This window comes from Podarcis melisellensis, assembly GCF_964234715.1.
Source record: "Podarcis melisellensis genome assembly, chromosome: 11".
In the NCBI taxonomy this organism is placed as follows: domain Eukaryota; kingdom Metazoa; phylum Chordata; class Lepidosauria; order Squamata; family Lacertidae; genus Podarcis; species Podarcis melisellensis.
Genome location: NC_138543.1, coordinates 33524950 through 33548302, shown reverse-complemented (window position 1 = coordinate 33548302; position 23353 = coordinate 33524950). Strand labels below are relative to the sequence as shown.

General features: G+C 43.1%; 1 protein-coding gene across 2 annotated transcripts in view; it reads left to right on the top strand.

The window, feature by feature from the left end:
* ZNF366 (zinc finger protein 366) overlaps positions 1–8703 on the top strand; it is a 31758-nt gene extending 23055 nt beyond the window's left edge. For both annotated transcript variants that reach the window (XM_081929378.1, XM_081929379.1), the window contains exons 5-6: positions 4759–4933; positions 6413–8703. In XM_081929378.1, coding sequence (XP_081785504.1) covers positions 4759–4933; positions 6413–6930 — 693 coding nt within the window. In that variant the 3' untranslated portion in view covers positions 6931–8703. The remainder of the gene's footprint in view (positions 1–4758; positions 4934–6412) is intronic.
* Positions 8704–23353: the final 14650 nt, after the last annotated feature.

Sequence of the window (23353 nt, the reverse complement as noted above, 5' to 3'; positions counted from 1 at the left end):
AGCCGCTGTTTTGGCAACAGGCTCCTCCTCAGCAGAAGGAAGGATATAGCTGTACGAACCGCTTGCTTAACAATGGCCTGCATGTCCCCAGGGAATGGCCTGCAAATAGATTTCATCTTGCTTTCTCTTGTACTTTTCAGAGCTTCCTGTTTTCTCACGGCCCTTTTGGACAGTTTACAGTCTTTCTCCTGCTCTCTCTCTCTCTCTTACTTTCAGGAAAGGAACACCCTTCTTATTAAACCTTCTTTAAAAAAAAAAGAAGGAAAGAAAGAAAAAAGGCTACAAAGGAAGGGCAACACAGCAGTGGCCTTTCTGCCTCATGGCAGGCTGCATTTTCTTGGCCTTGTTTCTCAGGGGGGGGGGACACCCTCTTTCCTACAGAGCTAATGATGGCCACACAGAAGCCATACATGGCTTGAGGGGAGAAGAAAGTCTTTGCCACTCATGTTTCCTCAGCCACAGAGCTGTTTCTCTCTCTGAAGCCCTGCTGCCCACTGTCTTTTGGGGCAAGTCAATCTAGATGTCCCATTTCTTTATTTTTTAAAACAATTTCCTTACAACTTTTGCTTCCAAGTAAAGATGGTGCTGTGGTCTAAACCACTGAGCCTTGGGCTTGTTGGGCTTGTCGATCTAAAGGTCAGCAGTTCGAATCCCCGTAACAGGGTGAGCTCCCGTTGCTCGGTCCCTGCTCCTGCCAACCTAGCAGTTTGAAAGCACATCAAAGTGCAAGTAGATAAATAGGTACAACACCGGCGGGAAGGTAAACGATATTTCCATGTGCTGCTGTGGTTTCACCAGAAGTGGCTCAGTCATGCTGGCGACATGACCTGGAAAAACTGTCTGCAGACAAACGCCTGCTCCGTCAGCCAGTAAAGCGAGATGAGCGCTGCAACCCCAGAGTCATTCGCGAATGGACTTAACTGTCAGGGGTCCCTTTACCTTTACCTTTACTAAAGGATGGGGAAGAAATTGGATCCAGTTCATGCTTAAAAAGGCAAACTTTCCCAATTCACACCTTACAAAACAAGGTGCAAACTGAAACCCAGTCACTTTTTGAAATTTGCACTTCCCCAGATTTTGCTGTGCAGTTTTCCAACCAAGCAATGTGTGCTCATTAGCACATGCTGAATACAAATAGTACCAAAAAATAACACAAAATGCATTTCATTAGGGAAAATTGCTTTTGAAAAGGTGCACGTTTGGCAAAATTACGTAGAAAATGTTAACCTTAGGAGAAAATTGTGCCAATATTCTTATGAACTTTCAGGAGGAGGTATTTTAATATAAAAGTTGCACAAACTGATGTGGAAATTAAGATTGGAAAGATGAGAAACTGAAAGAAATTGAAATTGACCAATTTGCTCATCCCTACTAGTTGTTTTGCTAATACAGGACTGCCACTGAAGCAGCTCTGAATCACATGAATAATATTATAAAATCCTTTGCCATTGACTCATGCCTTCTGTCAATGCTGCCAAAGACTTGCGCTTTGCACCTTGAAAATGAGTTACATTCAATCACTGTAACCTGGTGCTAAATTAGGTGCTTCTATATTTTGCAAAGCCACAGTCCTTTGTTACAGTTTCCTAAAAGTTCCAAAAATCCATTGAGCAAGTCTGTAGCTATCTTACATTAAGGTTGTAATATTGTATATACTTCCTTGGGAGATAGTTCCACTGAATTCAGTGGGATCCATGCCCCAGTAGCTATGCATGGAACTATGCTGCAAGTGTTTTATGGGTTTTAGCCATTGCCATTATTATTATTATTATTATTTCCATTTAGAGATGCTTACTATCTGATGATTTCAACATGGTTTACAATAGATAAAAATGCACACACACACACATGCATAAGAAGTGCAACAAAACCCATGTCAAATTATTTACCTTTCTCTATGTAAGTCAGAAAGCATTCTGAGGCAGTATAATGTAAACTTTCAACCAACAAAATACACATTGTTCATACAACCACTCCATCCATCTTATTTGCTGTCCATTCCATGCAACCACTTCAGTCATTTGCTACCTCATGCATTATGTCTGCCTCTCAATCAGCCTTAGATGAGCTACTTGTACGCCAAGAATATTACACCCACATACAAATGACTGCAACCAAGCAAACACATGTAAGATACTCTCCCCACTAATGGAGTCATGCCCTTACACTCATTGGACCATCTGATACTTCACCCCCATCTCTGAACTGAGAAGAGCCCAGTTTTATACCAGAGCAGGCTCTCACCCTGGGGTATAAAAGCTACTTCTACCCCCTAATTCCTAACTACACAATCGTATTCGACATGGTACTGCTCAACCTCAGTTCCTGGTAAATAACCAATCAGCACTGGTGGCAGACACAAATAACTTAGCCGTAAATGTGTCTTGAGTTACACAGTGTGGACATACATCATATTTGACTGTCTAATCCTAAACAAAAAGAACTAGAACATGGCAACTATGATAATTACTCATTTGTGACAGACCTGTCCTCCACAAATTTAAAGCCATCCAATCCAGTGTCTGGCAATGAATTACACACACAGTAGTGCATCCACATCTTGTGGTAGTAAAGAAAATCAAAGACAGCAATGAAATGATGCTGTTGTCTTAACAAGAGATGTTGTCTCACTTTGGTCAATTTCCCCCCGTTTTTGCAAATGATGGGTGCCTATCAGGCTTCATAGCTCTTTCTCTTTCCTAGTTTTTATGCCCTTTCATCTCTGCGTGCTTCACCTGCATAAGATTCCATAATCGTTTTTAAAATTTTCATTGTTTGTTTCATATCATGAATTCTGGCCATGTAACCAATGCTACATTTTGGTTCGTGTAATTTTAGTTATCTGACTACAGACATATGATATACATGTATGTATATGTTACAGCTTCAATGTGCAGTGTGTGTGTGTGTGTGTGTGTGTGTGTGTGTGTGTGTGTGTGTAACTTTAAGCAGAAGTGACCCTTTTTTTCTCATTCACCACATGGATCACCTACACAAACCGAATTGATCAAAATCTTATATTGCTCCTGTGCATTTTTAACCCCACCCACCCCTCCTGCCAACAAGGAAGAGGAGGAGGCCATCTGCATGTTGTCAAACACATTTTCTCTCCAGCAAGACTTGGTGGGAGCTGTTGCCAGTCCTTACAAAAACTAGCTTCCTCCTCCAAAAAACAACAACAATTGAACTAAAACGAATATGAAAAATTTCAGTTTCCTATGCCCAACAATCCACAGAGAGATTTTCTGCCATAATGTTGGAACCTAAGGTGAAGAGTGGGTAATAAATGTATAAGCAATAACATGCCAATAATCTTTTCGCCTCCCTTCCTTCCCATGGCATTCAAAAGTTTTGCTTCACAGCAAGGGCAAATAATTGCACACCCAAGAGAGCAAAGACAGTGTTAAGGACTCCTAGAAAAATGCTTGATAGATGGCGAAAGAATGGCTTTGGGTGGGGCTTCTCTGGGTCACCACCACATACAGAAGCATGACCAAATCTAGGATTAATGAAGAAATGGAGGCGTCGTGATGCCTGAAGAGGAAATACATAACCTTCCTCTTCATCTGTTTTATTTCCCTGCAGCATTCCAGACATTCTTTCCCTTGACAATAGGGGTCCTGATTCTGGCCACACTCATCTCAGTTTCATATGCCATCTCCTGGAAAGAGGCAGCTCTGCTCTTAGGATTAAGCTCTGCCTGTATATCTGACTGAATTTACAGAATTCCCCACAATCCCAGAGGCCATTTAAAACACTGCACTGCAGCAAACATAGGTCTTTCCTCAAGTAGCCATAGCTAGATTAGCAGCATTTGCTTTAAAACACTTGCTTGTTATATTCGTATTTTGCATTTTTTTGTGATGCAGTTTAAAAATCTTAGCTACTTAGGTGCACTTCCAGTAGCTCAGCCTAATCCTCAGTGAGTGAGCATGGAAAGCCTTTAGCCCCTTCAGGGATGTCCCAAGGCATTTTGCTGCCTGACGCAGAGGACAAGATGGCGCCCCATTCCATATTCCGAAGATGACTGGCTCAGCAGTCGAATCTTAATTTCACAGTTGTAACATGAATAGGGGCTCGATCCTTTAACATCTTGCCACCACTCCCTACCCCACAACATCTGGCGCCTGAGGCAGCTGACTCAGTCTGCCTCATGTTAGGGTCAGCCCTGCTTTCCAGAAGCTATGGCTGGAGCTATCCAGCAGCTATAGCTGAATTTTGGCCTGTTATAGAATTACTTCCACAAACTGGGTGCCTGGTTAAATCAAGTTTTATACATTCATTTATCAAATCTATATGCTACCCCACCCCACCTCAGTTCCTTGTGTTAGACTTGGGCTGTGTACACACTATACATTTAAAGCACAATTGAAATACATTCCTTCCCTCAGAGAACTGTGGGCACTGTAGTCTATGCCTCACACTTACAATTGCCAGCAACCCTTAACAAACTACGGCACCCAGAGTTCTTTGAGGGGAGAAAATGTGCTTTGAAAGTGTTTTAAATGTACATAGCCTTACATTGATGTGGGGCCTATTCATCCATAAACCCAGCTTTAAGGGAGGGATGGGATTGTTCTCCCGGTGGTTTTTAGGAAGAAGAAACTATTCGGATTTCCCCTGTAAGCACAGTCTATGATAAGCTGTGGAACTCTCAAGAAGCTGTCTCAGCTGCAAGGAGCTCTATCTCAAGAAAATAAAATGATCCCTGTGTATCTGCAGAATAAATCACTTTGATTGTCATTGGTCTTTTGACAGCTGTGCGGAAAGGAATTTAATCGAATGCATAATTTAATGGGGCACATGCACTTGCATTCAGACAGCAAGCCGTTCAAATGTCTCTACTGTCCCAGCAAATTCACCTTGAAGGGGAACCTCACCAGACACATGAAAGTCAAACACGGAGTGATGGAAAGAGGATTTCGGTCTCAAGGTAAATGACCAGCAAGCTGGGCTGATTTTTGCATTAGATTTAATAATTCCAAACTACTTATACAGTAACATCTAAAAGGCAGTTTGTGTGTCTGTGTAACAGACCCAATTGTGTCCTGTTGTTGCACAGATAAAAGAAGACTGCATGACCTGGAAGCAATTAAGGGTCAGAGTTCATCACATAAGCCGCTCTGTTTTTTCAGGTGTTGAGATGACACTAAAAGGGTTGTCTGGTATTGTAGTAAATTATTGCAAGTCAGGCTCTGCATTGTCATATCTTCAGTTCAGGACCACAGCAGGCTTGATGCCAATATTGCGTTGTAAATTTTTAAAAATATATCTTGCATTTTATGTGAAGGAAAGCAACATGGATTTTCACCCACTCACCATGCAAAGGATGCTACTGTATTTATGCTGTGGCTCCGTGAATTGCTGCAGCTATAAAATCAAGCTGCTAGTATTACTGACATCACACCGCAATGCTTGGCTGAGGTAGCTGGATTTGACCGATAAAACTGAATGGTCTAAATTGGCTCCCAAATGTTAGAGCTCAGTCTGCTTTGTAGATTTGCCTACCTGTGTAATCAAGGTGGATGTCTAAATGGATGTTCTGATTAAGGCTGTCCAATAACTTTAGGAGTCGGACTCAGGAGTGGCCAGGATGGTACTATGGAGCCAACCTCCCAATATGTTGCTGCTTATCTGGATGGAGTAGTGTGGCAACAAGGCAAAGACTGTGTAGTCACAGCAGTGGAGCCAATCCAGCACTCCTGCCAGTGTGCTAATAATAATAATAATAATAATAATAATAATAATAATAATAATAATAATAATAATTTATTGGGTGGCTTCCAACAAAGTATTAAAATACAATGGTCTGTTAAACATTAAAAGCTTCCCTAAACATGCAGAACTATGGCAGAACAGGTTACAAATATCACCTTACTGATTCTCCCCTCCCCCCAAATCATACAATTAGGCTGCTTCATCCCAACCCATGGGATTTCAGACTTAATAATCCAAAAAATTAAGACTTATTTTTTTTAATGGGGAGGAGCCCTAAATCCCACTTCACATTGGTATGATGTTCACATTGCAAATTTAAAGAACACATTTGGGAATTGCTTGTTGAACAGAAAATTAAAGGTGTTCCACAACCAATGCAACCATGACACCACTGCTGTGCTTTCATATGTCATGAAACTGGGCCTTTTCCATGGCAGTCTAAGCTGGTACTGAGTACTGCTGGGACAGATGCTGTTTCCTCTGTGCTAGGGATGCCTAGCAGATCAGCAGGAAGCCCCCTTACCTCCCCCTTCCATTATTTGCAAGATAAACAGATAGAAACAAAGGGACACAAGCTGAAATATTCATCCTAGAATCACAGCTCTGAGTTATTTTGATTATAAAGTGGGTGTAGGGCTGCAGATATATTTGCTAACACAATAATCTTTTTTTAAATAAAAAAACCCTCTTATAGGACAAGGAAGGGAACGAATAAGAACATCACAAACAGATGCCTCAAGGAGCCTGGAACAGGAAGAACCCTTTGACCTTTCCCAAAAAAGCCAAGGGAAAGGACTTTCATTTCACTCTGATGGGGAAAGTGCCAAAGGAAGCTCGTGTCATGAGGAAGATGAAGACAACTGCTATGGGGTGGAGCCACAGAGCCCTGCCATGTACCACAGCAGCAGCAAGCATGATCTTTCCAGCCAATCAGGACTCAAGATGAAAGACTTCAGAGAGTCGTACTGTGATGAGAAAGAGAAAATGCTGGATTCAAAATGTGAGGAGAGGAAAGAGAACAATGGGAACCAGAGCCGAGGAGAAAGAGACTTTGCAAATAATGACGGGAGGCATATGGGCTTTAGCCACTTTGAGAATAATAGACTCACTCAGTCTCTCTCTGACTACTTGTATTTTCAACATAGAAACAAGAGTTTGAAGGAGCTGCTGGAAAGGAAAATGGAAAAGCAAACTGTTTTTCTGGGTATCTAAAAGGACACATGTAAACCTAGCGCTGGGGAAGAGAAGTTCCTTCATAGTTTTCATTACCATGAGCTGTAACCTAACAAGACTGGCAAATGATGAAAAAGAGAATAAGCAGAAATAATTTAAGGCAATTTTCATCCGTTATTCACTTGTCCCTATTTTTATACAATAATGTCATAGATACAATGAAGTCATATATAGCAATCTAGTCTATAAGCTTCTTTCCAATAATTTCCCCCAATGTTATGACCTGGTCCATGCATGCCACAGAGTGAAATGAACGAGTCCTGGAATAGTGGAATAGTTTGCATATGAGGCGTCATGATTTGAATGTTCTCCTGGATGTGCTGTAACCTTTTGTTGTTGTTGTTTTATTTACTTAAAGATATTGGCTATTCCATATTTTTGCTCTATCTTTATGGTGTTTTAACTGTCAGGTGTACCTTCCAGGACTCAAGTTCTGCTTGAGGAATTCCCTTGGACATCTGGTTGGCCACTGTGAAAACAGGATGCTGGACTAGATTCTTCTTAAGTTTTTATGGTCAATGGACATTTCAGCTTGCAGACCTGTGAGTGGCTTTGCATTCCCTCACAGCAACACTGCTACAGAACTACCTTACTGTTTAGCATTCTTCATGGGAAGCCATGGTGGTGTGAAACCAGCAGAAGTCAGTAATGTAGATATGGCCTTAGAGAAACATCTGAAGCGCTCAGCAAATTCAGAATGCTTTACCTAAGAGCAGGCGGTACATAACACAGAGATTCTGGGAAGCTAAGTAGGATTCTGCAAGGTACAGCAGAATAGAGCAGACAAGTGGAAAACTCAAAGGAAATATTGATCATAGCTCATGATGAAAGGATGTGGCTAGGACAACAAAGGGTATCAGTAACATGATGATCAATTAACAAATGGGTTTGGCCTTAGAATAGCTGACTCAGGAGAGCTCAGATGCACTTGGAGACTGGTAAAAAATAAAGATCACCTGGGTCCACTGTAAACCGCTATGCAATACAAAGGCAGACTTCTGATTATTTGAAGTATATCAACATTTTTTTAGGATCTCCCATTATGTGATAAAAGATCAGGCAGGTCCCAATTAATTTCATTATGAATTTACTCTGGTTATACTTTTGTCCCTTGCTCCCCTGCTCTCCTCAACATGTTATTTCTAAGTTATTTGTCTCAGTCTGTTGCAGCCTCTTCTCTTCTCTTCTCTTCTCTTCTCTTCTCTTCTCTTCTCTTCTCTTCTCTTCTCTTCTCTTCTCGAGACCTTTGTGCTAGTTCCAGTTTCTTTGCATCTTCCTGTTTCCATAGTGTTGCTCCATTTGGCTGCTGATCATGGGTAGGGAACCTGCATCCAGGTCCCCTCAGCCCCAGCCTTCATGTCCGATGGTCAGGTGGGAGTTCCAAATAAGGTGGGAGTTCAAACATCTGGAGGGCCACCGGTCCCTCATCCCTGCTGTAGACGGTGCAAATCTGAAAAGTGCAATTTAAAATATAGTATTTATTATGCCAAGGAGAGTATTTAATAAAGTCTTGCCAGGTGTACAATAACATGTTGCGTCTGCTTAGCTGAATAGGAAATAACAGCATTAACAGTATGTATTCTTGTATCTGTGCATTGATTTGTGTGTGTGTGTGTTTTAAACAACACCTGACAAGTGGGATCCAACCCAAATTCCAGTATATTTCTTGATAGCCAGTAGCTCATCTGAAATGTTACATGTCAAATATATTTTGTTAATTTAAAACAAACAAATAAATATATATCAAAGGTGCTGCTGTAGTTTTCATCAAGCCCTCCCAGAAATTTCAATTGTCTCTGTCCTGATAAAGTAACTGGGCCACGTTTCTCATGGTTATACTGTTACATGCTGCTCCCTACTTTCCCACTTGGGAGATGTTCCGGGGCAGCACTTACCTGGTTATTTGGCGGGTATTTCTTTTTTAAATATATGAATTTATTTACAAATATATAGGATGGGTATAGGTGGACTTCTACAATCAGCAAATCAACTGCCTACACCATAACTGTTATAGTTACTTGGTTGCAATGAGGACCCTGTTTTTGTCACACAAAAAGTCAGAACCTTGTCAACAAAGAACATTATGAACATAGGAATCTGCCTTAAATTCAGTCAGACCATTGTTCCATCTACCTCAATACTATCTACACTGACTGGCAGAGTCTCTCCCAACCCTACCTGGAGGGGGCAGAGATTGAACCTGGCATCTTCTGCAAACAAGGCAGAAGCTCTAATACCGAACTACAACCCTTCTCCAAGGTTCACAAGTAAATGCAGTTGCAAATAGGCCCCCTGCTTTGAGGGGAAGACTGGTACCAGGAATTAAGCCTATGGGTATATACTCTCTAGCCAAGGAGCAGGTTGACACACCTAGCACCCAAAATCAGTAAATAGATTTGCAAAAAGCTTCCATGACAGTGTGCAATTGAAAGAACAGAATTATATAGGCCCAGCCACACGACAGCTGTAAGGGTGCTTACACCTCACAATGGGGAAACCAGTGTGAGGCTTGAGGAAGAGAAGGAACCTTGTACAATTCTATTCCTGTTTAGGAAATGTCAAATGCCAACGATATAGCTTTGGAAGGGAAAGGGTGAGTGAGAATAACACAAGCTTTGTGGATATCTCCCTGTGTACCTTATCCTGAGTGAAAGAAGGAGAAACTCAAGTTTGGCTCTGCTTGCTCTGCTAAATGTTTGTGTTGCTCCTTACAAGAGCAGGGATTATTTCTGCATTAATTGCCTTTAGGGGTGTCGGAGAAATTCCATTCAGCACACATTAAAAGCGGAATCTATCAAATTCGTACTTTCCCAAACAGTATGTGAATCGAAACACAGCCAACCTTCAAAATTCGCACTTATCTGAATAATGTGATGCAGTTCTTCAACCAAATGGTGGTTACAAAAATGGTTATATGAGAGGAAAGTGTTCACAAAAATGAAGATACTAAAGAAAGTAATGTACATAATGCACTATATTAGCAAACGCAGGAACACACAGGAGCAGAGGCTGGCCAAATAAGTTGGCAGCCCTTTTGTGAAATGCCAAGCTGGAACCACTGGCTGCAAGCTACTTCCCATAGCATACTCAGCTCTTTCCCCCTGTGAATAGATTTACTTGTAGTTAATGCTCTGGCCAAACATCCCAAGGAACACTTGGTGTGTGTGGGGGTATAATGAGTCCCTCATTAAAGAGGTACTCACTTTCCTCAGAAAGTACTCACTGTTTCCTCAGAAGAAACAGGAAGTGGAGGCCTGATTAGGGGACATAAGCTTCATCGTCTGTTTCCAGGTCTTAACCTATGACAGGGGTAGCTAACATTGTGCCCCTCAGATGTTCTGAAATACTAGTCCTATTAGCTCTAGTCAGCATAGCCAATGGTCAGGGATGATGTGAGTTGTAGTCCACAACATTTGGAGGGCACTACATTCACTATCTCTGTCCTAGGAGAAAGCCATCCTTCAACACTGACTAAGAAGCTGGTGACTATGAGGCCCCACTGATCCACAGCCAAGTAGCTAGTGTGGGGCTCTGGCAGCTCTGCTTGTCTACTGAAACCTGCAAATGCAGAAGGTGCACAAATAGAGATGCCAGAGGGCTGTATCTGTCCATTGACTTGCATGGGGCCAAATAGCTTAATGGGCATGAGAAGTGCCTGTTCACCAGGCCTCACCTGCAAAAGAGGAATACCTATCAACTGCGCCAGAAAAAAACAGGATTTTTTTTTTCTGTGAGCACATGGCAGCCATTTTGGATGCCTTGCTCTCGTGTGATTTCGGGCTGAGATCTTGCCCCGAGTCTGCAATTTTGCACTGTGCCCCCAAACACGCATGTTTGGGTGCTATGCCCCCCCAGCACTTTTCCCAGGTCCGCGATCTCACCAGGTCGCATGACCCACTCAGGATTTCAGATCTGGAGAATGGTGTCCTGAATTTGGGCCACATCCTGTTGGAGAGTATGAAGAGGCAGTGATGGCTACCGACATGGTTGGCTTTAAAAGAGGATTAGACAAGTGCTTGGAGGATACAGCTATCAGAAGTTACTAACACTGATGTTGATGCTAATCCTCTAATCTTGGAGGGAGTATGTTTCTGAATAGCAGTGGCTAGAAACCTCAGGATTGGACAGTGCTGTTGTGCTCATATTATGCAGACTTCTCATAGGTATCTTGCTGGCCACTGTGGGAACAGGAATTTGGACTAGATGGTCACTGGCTCAGTGGTGGCACCAGAAAAGTAGTTGTTTGGCTGGCCACATGCCCCCCACTCTGGTGCCACCCAGGAACTGGCCTGGTCCACAACAGGCTCTCCTTATGTTATTATGTATGTTCCCAGGATGCAGCCCTGGCTTTTCACTGGAACCCGCCCTCCAAGTTCTGTCCGGAGATCATTTACGGTGTCAAAGTTAAAGTACTTGCTTATATCTCTACAGAGCAACAAAGCCTGGCTGGGGCTCTGAAAAATCCGCCGTGAAAAGAAAACGGTTCTGATCTAAACAATGATCTGAACACACGTGACGAAACACACTCAGCCTCTCCACATTTGTGAGGCAAAGGTTAGCCATTGTAGCTCTGTGCATAGTTCATTTCAGGGAACAACATGAATGGGGGAAGGCTTTGATTGTATGTTTTGTGAACACTGTAAACTCATTCAGCATGTGGAGGAAGCTCTGTGTCTTTGATAGCTGGGAGTGACCAGTGCAGTCCCATGTGGCTCAGTATCAGTGGCTCTCGGTGTTTCCTCTTTGTTCAAGGCAACAACAAATTTTGAGGGGAAAAGGCACTTGATCCCCTTTTCTCATGATTTACTAGTGCCATTTTTGTTGACACTTGAACTGGGTCCACCTTGAATCATACGGTTGTGTCCAGCTAAGTTCTACACAGAGTAGACATGCTGAAATTAACAGACCTAAGTTAGTCCCATAAAGGACGTATAGAAATGGCCTGAAATTTAACCCACTGCTATAGAAAGATTCTCATGAACACACCACATGTACAGAACTGGGCTGTGTAAGATCTCTTCTCCCACTGTAGAGAAAAGGATAGAGAAGCACAACCCCTCTTTCTCAACTACTTTTCACAGACACATTATTTAACACTGGGAGATTTATTTTACAGAATGATAGAGGGAGACATCAGGCAGGACAGTTGTTCAGATCACCTGGCCAGTCTTTTCCCATGATGCATTGCTGTTTATAGCAGATGGCCATATAGATCAACAAATGCAAATATGATGTAAATCAGGGTCTTCCTCTTTCATCCACATTTTTGGGAAATGTGTCCCCTCTGAGTAGTTCAGTTGGATAGAGCATGGTGTTGATGATGCCAAGGCTGCATGTTCAATCCCCCGTATGGGATAGGTGGGTTACTTCCAGTGTGATATGCAACCAACACTATCTGCCTTTGTCCCAAGGGTGAAAAATATTAATTACAAATTAATTGATGATTAAGTGGCATATAAACCCCGCTGGTTAATTAATTAAATAACACCAGTTTTAAATGCCGCCTTTTCTCATGGAATTCAAGGTGGCGTACACAGGAGATCACAGTCTGTCTCTCATCCATGCTTTGACTAGAGCCAGGTCTCTGTAGCTTCCGCACAGCTGCACTGTGCACATGCATGCATGGTCTCAGTGTGGGTTTGAAGAGCATCAATTGTTCTCCACTGCAAACACATATATCAAGGGTGACCAGCTTGTGGACTTCCAGTTACTGTTGGACTCTTATCAGACCCAGCTAGCCAGCATAGTGAGAGCTAGTGAGATCCATCTGGGATAGGGTGGGAAGTACTGACACAAATGCTTCTCCAGTACTGCTACATAAGGCAGTGGAGGAGGATACTACCCTCTGCTATAGCTAGCTTATTACTTATGTGCAGAGCCTCAGGAGCTTGTTGGATCTTTGCCTTAAAAAAAGGGGGGGTGCAAACATTTTTCACGCCTTAGACTTCTAGCGTGTAACAATGATGGGATGAAAACACTCAGTCCCAAGGAAGAGTTTTTCTTTTCAGTTTATAATTTATCTGTATGGTTATTCTTTGAGACCACGATCAAACACCTTCTCATAGCTGGAAATGGACCAGCAGAGATCTCCAGCTGCGCGTTGCAAACATACAAGTATTCAGCTGCCAACATCAACAGTCTTAGTGCTCACGTACATCTCGGGTTCAGTTTTGAAAAATAACTCCACCCAGGCTCCATCCACATTCCTAGGCAGATGTATTGCTATGTAAAGAAAATGCGGGCACTAACTGGGAGGGAAGCAACCCTATGCTCACTTAGATGGAAGTAAGCACCACTGAGCACAGTGAGAATTACTTCTGAGTAGAAACATATAGGATTGTGCATGGTCATACACAAGCCAGGTTCTAACCGTTGGTGCCTGAAGCTTAAGCAACTTGAATGCAGCCTGCTCTGATTCTTGTTCCTGAATATTTATTGAAAGGCAATATATTTCCCTGTAAGAATTATTTTTAAGGTGCCTCTTCAGATTTGTCAAGAAATATTTTCTGTCCAGCCCTACCAAAGAGAGCCCTCGGTTCTCAATCCAAGTAGTCTGGGGGACTGGAGAGACAAAGGGAAGCAGGTTCTGGTCTCATTTGTTGGTCAGCGGACTAAGGGCTTAAGGGTTATTAGTGCGGTATGAGAGCTGAAAATAATGCCAATATATGTCACCTCTGGCAACCAATGCGCCCCTTGGGCTTCAGATCATACATGGGTAAAGGTAAAGGGACCCCTGATCATTAGGTCCAGTCGTGACCGACTCTGGGGTTGCAGTGCTCATCTTGCTTTATTGGCCAAGGGAGCCGGCGTACAGCTTCCGGGTCATGTGGCCAGCATGACTAAGCCGCTTCTGGCGAACTAGAGCAGCGCATGGAAACGCTGTTTACCTTCCCGCCGGAGCGGTACCTATTTATCTACTTGCACTTTGATGTGCTTTCGAACTGCTAGGTTGGCAGGAGCAGGGACCGAGCAATGGGAGCTCACCCGTCGCGGGGATTCAAACCACCAACCTTCTGATCAGCAAGTCCTAGGCCCTGTGGTTTAACCCACAGCGCCACCCATGACCCTTAGTACATGGGTAGATGAGTCTAAAAACCCCATGGCACAAATTTTCATGGCCCTCTAGCGGCTATGGTGGCTCATTTACCAGAACGAGTGTATTTAGCGTTAACTATGGAAGTGTGTCCTCAGTTTTGATGAAACTAGGCCTCCTAGAGCACAATATACATCATTTATTTTATTCATTATATTTCTATGCCCCTTTTCACTCACATGAGTCGCAAAACGGCTTACATAGTAGAACATCACAACCACAACATAAAACAAATAAACTAATTAACAAATCATTAGTAAATGCTTAGTTTGGGAAGCAGCAGAAATACGTTCAGCTGGAGGTCAGGTGAGCACCCTCCACCCAACAATGCTATCTGCTACTGGCTGTTTCTGGATCAGGATAACTCCCAGTGTTTTTTCTGCTTTTTTGTTTACTTGGCCTGGAGACAGAGGATTAGGGCACGCATTCCATGCAGGGAAGGTGGCAAGTCAGTGGCAGAGCTTTGCACGTGGAAGATTCCAGGTTCTAATCCTGGCAATGGAATTTGGTAGCAGATGCAGTGAAACAACCATGTCTGAGATCCAGAAATCAGGGCTGGGCCATGTGAATTTGGCCTCTGAGGCAAACCACAAAATGGCGCCTCCACTGGCTGGGGAAGAAGGTGTGAGTGAAGATCTACATTGGGAATAAGGCTGGGAGGAGACCAGCAGCACCTCCTAGTCATCAAGTGGCCGCTATAGAGGGGGCATGCTGGGAGTGGGGCTACCAAGGAGGTGGCAGGTCTGACCTTCAAGGAATGTGCCACAGCTGTTGTTGCCACTGCAGTGGCAGCAGTGGGCAACACATTTCTTGGAGGCTGAATCTCTTGCCCCTGTGGATCCTGGCATCTGAGGCAGTTTCCTCACCTTGCCTCATGGGTGGGCTGGCCCTGCCAGCCAAACAGCCTGACTTCATACGAGCCAGCTTCCCGATTCCTCTTATCCACACCTTGACTACTTTCAAATGCAGCTCCTTCCTCACTGAAAAATATAGCCTTTAGCATGAGAAAGTTTCAGCATCCCTCGTATTCAGGGTAGGTGGAAAAGTGATTGTCAATGCACAGTTGCCTTGTTGGCTATGGAGCTGGATGCATGCAGCAAAGGTGTCTCGGGACCCTTGAACCCAAATGACTTACTGGCTGCCAGATAATGGAAGATAAAAGCCGTCCGACAAACGTCTGCCTTGTTCTGTCCTTTTTGATCCAGAGCTGAACAGATGGCAGCCTATAAACAGTTGTGCTGGAGTTATGGCTAGATAGCATCAGCTCTCGAACAGAGAACAAGTGGGACGCAGTTCAGCAGCAGTTGAATTTTGAGTGGCAAACAGCCAATTTGCTACCAGTTGGGTTATTCATGCTGCAATAGGAAGCAATTTTTCTGATGTACAAACTTCCTCCTCCTTCTGTTTGGAACTAGGCAACAATTACGTGTATATTATTGTATATTATATATCTTCATATATATATATATATATATATATATATATATATATATATATATATATATATATGAAATAAGTGCCAGTTTAGCAACAGACGTTCCATGATGTGAAGAAGGTATACACTCTAGTCCTTCATTGCATTATAGCTGCCTTGTAGAACTCTATTGGTAAAATACATCTTTTAACACTAGGAAGATCCAGAAGACACAAATTCCCAGACAGTTGCCATGATTTATTTATCTATCTTGTTCTTGATTGGCTATCTGCACCTGTCAATCTGAGACCTTGAATAGGCAAAATATTTTCAGGAACATGATGCACTCATGTATTTCTATTGCAATAGGACTCAATGCTCTGCTATTAGTTTTCTGTAGCACATCTCTCGTTGGTTTTTGTAACATTGCCGGAGCTACTTGTTAGAATCTTAACCATTCATTGCCAATCAGCTTACCAATAACAGGGTATTTCTGCTATGGTTGTCCCTTGTGAATGTTTGTCTGCCTTACTACTACATGTGCAATGCGGAATAAGTGATTGCCAATCTGCTGCTGCAAAGGTTGTGCCTATTTAATATACACTCACTTCTAAGTATCACTAACTGTAATTTTTGCATCTCATTGCTATTCAGCTACCACATTTCCCCCTTCATATATCAGTCAGCTAAGATTTCACTTCATCAGGTTGTATTCCAGGTTTGTGAGCTGGAACTAATCTAATTTCTGTCTACTCATAAGATTGCTGTAAGCACAGGGCACATTGTTTCTTCTTTAAATTTTAAATTCATCTGATTTCAGCCCTGTGGATAGCTCTGTAGGTCGAGCATGAGACTCTTAATCACAGGCTCGTTCGAGCCCCACATTGGGACTGTATTTACATTATAGTAATTCTAAGGGGCCCCTCCAGAGTCTTTCATTTTGTGCATTCATGATTGGTCATGCTCATGATGGCATTGGAGTAGTTATACGTGCTCCCTCTTTCAATACTGTTTGTTCCTGCAAATGTTTCAGGGCAGACATCCAGTTTTGTTTCCAACCAGCACATGTCCTATAGCTTCCTGCTGAAATCTTGTAAGTATTCTTACCACAAATGTTCTGGAGTGTTTCCGGGACTGCGAAGGGTTGTCCCACTTTTATTGCACTATAGCACAGGAGTGCATCTGCAGACAGCAATAATGTAGTAGCAATGGGGAACATCCCAGGACAACTAATAAAGGGGAATGATACATGGACGGTACAGCCTAATGTGCCAGTGGCACATTGAAAAATACAGCCACAAAACACCATCAGTCTAGAGGTGGCCCTATACGTATCTATACGTATAAATTAGCACATGCAGATTTTGTGTGTCTTTTTTGTTTGTTCGCTTGTCCTTTTATGATGCATTTGGCAATGCCTAACTGGCCACCCTATCCAGAATTAAAAATAAGCCTCCTGTTTTAGATTTGAGATGGCAGGAATAAAACACAATCACATACACACATCTCAGCTGAATTAAAATTTCATATTTTAGCTTAGTGCTCACTCACATCTTTAATAGCTCATTTTTTGCACCAAGGACTGTAGGACTGCTTCTCCCATAGCTTGCAAGAAAGGGGAAACATCTGATTATGATGTCAAAATAAGACAACATTTTTCAGAACTTTCATGTTGCTGGCTTCCCTGAAAGACACTCAAAATGAATAGGAAAGAATTTCCTGGGGAAAATGCTGGAATGCTTAGATAAAATAGAGGAAATGACTGAAACAAATCATGGCCTCTGTAGTGGTGGCGAGGCTGATGATTATTGTCTGTTTGGTAGAAAGCTCTGAAACTGCTGCAAATAAAGCACCATCAGAGTGAATTGCAAGGCAGCGAGGCTCAAATAGATTTAAGCTGATCAATTAACATCAGTGCAGTCAGAACCAAAACATAATCCTATCAGCTGCTATTCTCCTGCGCCAGTGAAGTTGTGCTGACATCACGGGACAGTCCAGGACATGCTAAACACATGCAAGAGTGCCAGAAGCAGTCATCACTTTCTCAGACATTTTCTCAAATGTCTGCATTTCTATCTCTCTACTGACACAATCAGAGGTGCGGGTGGCGCTGTGGGTTAAACCACAGAGCTAGGGCTTGCCAATCAGAAGGTCGGTGGTTCGAATCCTTGCAACAGGGTGAGCTCCCATTGCTCGGTCCCTGCTCCTGCCAACCTAGCAGTTCAAAAGCACATCAAAGTGCAAGTAGATAAATAGGTACCGCTCTGGTGGGAAGGTAAATGGCGTTTCTGTGTGCTGCTCTGGTTCACCAGAAGCGGCTTAGTCATGCTGGCCACATGACCTGGAAGCCAATAAAGCGAGATGAGTGCCCCAACCCCAGAGTTGGCCACGACTTGACCTAATGGTCAGGGGTTGCCAACTGTTTTGGGCCAATGCACACATTTGGAATATGGTTGCTGAGGGGCATGACATAGGACAAAAAGACTGCAGCGTCAAAAAGAGAATAAAAAGAAACAGGACCACAGGAAGGTGGAGGGTCGCACCCCATCAGATCCTCTGCCAATAGAAAAAAGCACCTACATCAGCTGTCAATACACACACGGATAGAGAGAAGGGGTTGTACTCAGTGAAGCTGCTCCACTATCACAAGGACATAAGCTTGTGCTCAGTGCCTTTTTTTCTAAAAGAAATGTTTAGGGGCACTCTCATTTTCCTACTCATAATGAAATACTGCCTCTCAATGAGGCCAAACTTAGATTCACAAAATGTTTAGGGCTATGCGTCCCCCCAGAAAAAAAACACTGCTTGCGCTAATCCTTGCACTAATGTAGGACTGGGAAACGGCTGTGTGGTCATTTTTCAGAAACCATCCCCACTTGCAATCAGGTTATGTCACTCCCATGAGGACAGTCGGGGCTTAAAAATGCAGCATCACCTGACATCACTATGATGGTCCCCTGCTGAATTTGGCCCTTCAGGTGTGGGGAGGCAAGGATCTGACCCACTATCCAGGAGGTTCCTCACCCCTGTGCTAAAGAGATGATTTCATGGATACAACACAAGCTCATTGTGCCTCTCATTTATTCTATCTGAGCATTTGAGCTGACTGGTTTGGGTTTACTTTCCACCATGTGTTATGTCCTAATTAATGTAAGAAGAAATTCAAATCCATCTTGGCAAGGCAAGAAAGCAGCTGATGTCAAATACATTTGCTGTGAAGTTTGTTTGAAATGTCAGTATGCTCCCTTCTTTTTGTTATCTTCGCTAGTCCCTTTAAAAATTATTCATCTTTGATAGAAGACAACTTTAAACACTAAACTTGGGATGCAGAACAGTATTATAATTAGTGTCTTTTGCTTAGCTCTCTAGATAGATGTGATGCAATGTTTTTCTTTGAAGTACACATTAAATGTTTAACCTGTTTCATTCAATGAAGTCCATGAAAATGTCCAAGTAAATGTCATGTCATCTGCATATTATAATTGGTCAAGATGCTTGACCTTTATGTTGAAAAACCCATACATCATGTTTTGAATGACCCATGTGACATATGGATGGCTGTTTCCTTGTTATATTTAGCTTTGAGCATGGAGCATGTGCAGCACATTCTTGCACATTTTTACTCAGAATAAGTCTTAGGTATGTAGGACCTCAACCTATTCGCACATACCTGGAAGTTTCTCAGCTGTAGTTGCATGTGAAAATGTGCTGCCAAAACACAAATTTCAGAGAAATGCATAGGCCTTTCTTCCTAGTGTGCTGAGGACAGATGTCTAATCCTACCCCAGTTACAGAGGCAGTCATAGACTGAGGAAGGTGGAGTCAGGTTTTTGTAAAAGATGTGGCGTGCACACCTATTCAGATTTCATATTGTGGCATTAAAGTAAGCTTGAGTTCATTTAGGTCGTGTTTTTTCTTTGATGCCACTGTGAGAGAGTGGCTGTCCCTTCAAGCAGTCTTCTAAGCTTCTAAAGAAGATTTAGCAGCTGATTCTGGCCACTCATAGTCACATGGTTATAGGTGTTTGTTTGCTGTGTACACAGTCAATGCTGTGCAATGTGCAGTCAATGTGCATAAGCAGCTCCAAACAGATGATTAACAAAGCTGTGCCAGCCCCAATCTTCTGGCCGAGGGAATGAAAAGAAGAACCAGAGCTCAGCCAAGATCACTGTGTGAAACTGTTAGGAACATAGGAAGTTGTCTTAGCCTGAGTCAGACCACGGGACCATCAGATTTACAATCATCTACGCTGATTTCAGGCAGGTGTTTTCCTCACACCTACCTGGAGATGCTTCGGCACTCCCGGATGGCCCTTTGCTGATCCGTGTGGTCAAATCTTGGAAGAGATTAACATCTCTTTGGGGCTGTCCAGGAAGGGCAACCAAGCCACAGTGCTGGATACAGAGGGGACGTCTTGTGAGGCATCTGCTTACATGCAGGACAGTTGATCGAGAATGTGCATTCAGCCACATGCCTTGGACAAGTTCATCCTTTGACATTTGATCAGCAGCTAAGCCGGATGAGCAAAGTAACTTTGTGATGTGTGCAGCAATGACAGAAATTGCTGTGGGTGTCCCCAGGTAAAATAGCCAGCTCACACTAGGGTTTCTCCAGACAGCTATGTACCCAAGTAATACCATTGCATAGAGTAAATAAAGTATTCTGTGTCTGAACAATGTAAACACTGGGCACTGTCTCCATCACTGAATGCAGCCTTGTATTAACTGTGCAGTGGCCTCTTGCAAACCTGATCCAGAGCTGAGGCAGGTAATGTAAGCTCACACTTGCATTTCAGATGGTAATAATAATAATAATAATAATAATAATAATAATAATAATAATTATACCCCACCCATCTGGCTGGGTTTCCCCAACCACCCTGGGCAGCTTAAAGGTAAAGGTAAAGGGACCCCTGCCCGTATGGGCCAGTCGTGTCCGACTCTGGGGTTGCGTGCTCATCTCACTTAAGAGGCCGGGAGCCAGCGCTGTCCACAGACCCTTCTGGGTCACGTGGCCAGCGTGATGAAGCTGCTCTGGCGAGCCAGCACCAGCGCAGCGCTCGGAAACACCGTTACCTTCCCGCTATAAAGCGGTACCTATTTATCTACTTGCACTTGGGGGTGCTTTCGAACTGCTAGGTGGGCAGGAGCTGGGACAGAACAACGGGAGCTCACCCCGCCGCGGGGATTCGAACCGCCGACCATGCGATCAGCAAGTCCTAGGCACTGAGGTTTTCCCCACAGCGCCACCCGCGGGCAGCTTACAGCATATCTAAAGACATAATAAAAACATCAAGTCTTAAAAACCTCCCTATACAAGGTTGCCTTCAGATGTCTTCTTAAAGTTGTCTAATTCTTTATCTTCTTGACATCTGAAGGGAGGGAATTCCACAGGGAGGGCGCCACTACCGAGAAGGTTGAAACCCTTTTCTTACAGTTCTGTGTGTAGGACCTGGGAGATCAGGATTCAAATCCCCACTTAGCCACGAAGCTTGCTGAGTGAACTTGGGCCAGTCGCTTCCTCTCAGCCCAACCTCGCTGGGTTGTTTTGGGGGTTCATTGAGGAGTGGGGAGACCAAGTATGCCACCTTGAGCTCCTTGAAGAAAAAGGTAGGCTTTAAATACAACAAACAAATAAAGACAAGATGAAAATCAGGCACATCATTATTCTTATTAAATGAGAGAATGCTTATTTTGGTCTTCATGGAGATGCGTGAGACTTCAAAGCCTTAATGGATTGCCACTTCTAAAATGAGCACCTCTCCAAAAGGTAGTAAAAGCGCAGAAGAACAGATTCTGTGGTCTAAATTTCCCCTGAAACTGCTTAACCACAGAAATGGTTTTGTACCTATATCAATCTTTCCCTCTCACAGTTCTCTTTTTCTGGGCAGTTTGATGTGGGAACTGACAAAAGTTGACGCATAAAGGAGAAGTCCTTCCCAAAACCATTCTCCTTCTTATTTCTCCTTCTCCTTCCCCTGCCCAAATACTCACATCTTTGAGAACAGCAAAATGACGCTTCTGGGAAACTGATTTGTTCTTATGTTCCGTATGTTTGCTGCATGATGTACAATGGCACCGGGACATAGGAAACTGCCTTATATCAGGTTAGACAAATGGGCCATCTAGCTCAGTATCAGCTATGCTGATTGGCTGTGGCCCTTCAGGGCTTTAGGGAGGGAGAGTGGAATTCCAAGTTGCACTTGGTCGAATGTTCCATCTGTGCTCCCCCCCTGCACACTGTTCTGAAGGTTCTCCCAGTTCCCCTCCACCAAGCCAATTGAAGATGTTGGGGGGCCTGGAAGAAGAGACAGGAGAAGGCTACTTTGAGGCTATTGCATACAACAGGGAATGTGCAAAAATGGGCTTTTATTCAAACTGTCTCTAGCAATTTTTTAAAAGAAATAAATATTTGTTGCTTTTAAAGTGTTGCATTAATTTTATTTTTATGCTGAGGAAAAATACCTTTCTCCCTCATACCGCAACACATTATTAATTCAAGGTATTTATCTGCTTGTTTTTCTTGACCTCTCTTCTGGCTCTCCGGTAAATCAGACACTTTCAAAACCTCATGCCAACGCCTCATTCCTGAGATGAAAGATAATGGAATTCTAACAGCTATACTGTATAAATCAAAAGATAAAGGGCATTGCCTGATGCAGACATAAGCTCGAGATGAAGAAATGTTTTAATAGCATCAGCTTCTATTGGCTATTATATCACCTCTCTTCCACAGGCTAAACAAGCCTAGCTTCTGTAACCTTTCCTCGTAGGCTTTATGACCTGATACTTGGATCTAAGGGAATGGGTGATGCTGTGGTCTAAACTACAGAGCTTCTTGGGCTTGCTGATCAGAAGGTCGGAGGTTTGAATCCCCATGATGGGGTGAGCTCCCGTTGCTCTGTCCCAGCTTCTGCCAACCTAGCAGTTTGAAAGCATACCAGCATGAATAGATAAATAGGTACCCCTGTGGCATGAAGGTAAACAGCGTTTCCATGCGCTCTGGCTTCCTTCATGGTGTCCCATTGCACCAGAAGCGGTTTAGTCCTGCTTTAGTCCACATGACCTGGAAAGCTGTCTGTGGACAAACACCGGCTCCCTCAGCTTGAAGCGAGATGAGCGCTGCACCCCAGTCGCCTTTGACGGGACTTAACCATCCAGCGGTCATTTACCTCCCCCCCCCCACTACTTGGACTGCAATGATTCTTCAGTATAAATATAACTGTTGACCAAGAGACTCTGCTAAACCAGATCCTTCTCAAGACCAACCATCAAAGCATAGTGGAAGATATCTCAGTTGCATAAACACTTTACTATGAAAAGAATATTAAAATTCATGCATATTGAGATTGCCTTAAAACTAATTTTGTTTCCATTTGGGACGCCTCCTTTGTAGCATTTTATTTTTGGATGCAGTTACATTCCAGCATAGCTTCAAGTGCCACTAATGAGGTTCCAGAAGGTATCTTCTCATTAAGCCTATGCATCTTCTTTGAGCATGGAGAGGTTGCCTCTCATGCAGGCAATTCAAGATGCAAATCACACATACAAATGTATGGATTATGTCAGTAATGAAATTTTACATATACTGTAGCTAATTTGGGGAGCTTCTTGGTTATAACAAGGCTGTTGATGTTGGTTGCAGATTTATTACATTCCTTATATTCAAGCTAGATGCGTTGTTCTACATTGCACGATCCATTGTGCCCCCTACTGTCTGCTGTGTAGTATTTTGACAATTTTTTGGAATTCAAAAAATTAGCATTACATTTCATTTTCTAAAATAAAGTTGATGTTTTTAAATGGCTTTGAGAAACAGTATCTAATGGGTGTGCGAGGCAAATTTGTGTTTATTTCTTCTACTTTTATACATTTTTCTGCCTTCCCGTTTGGGCA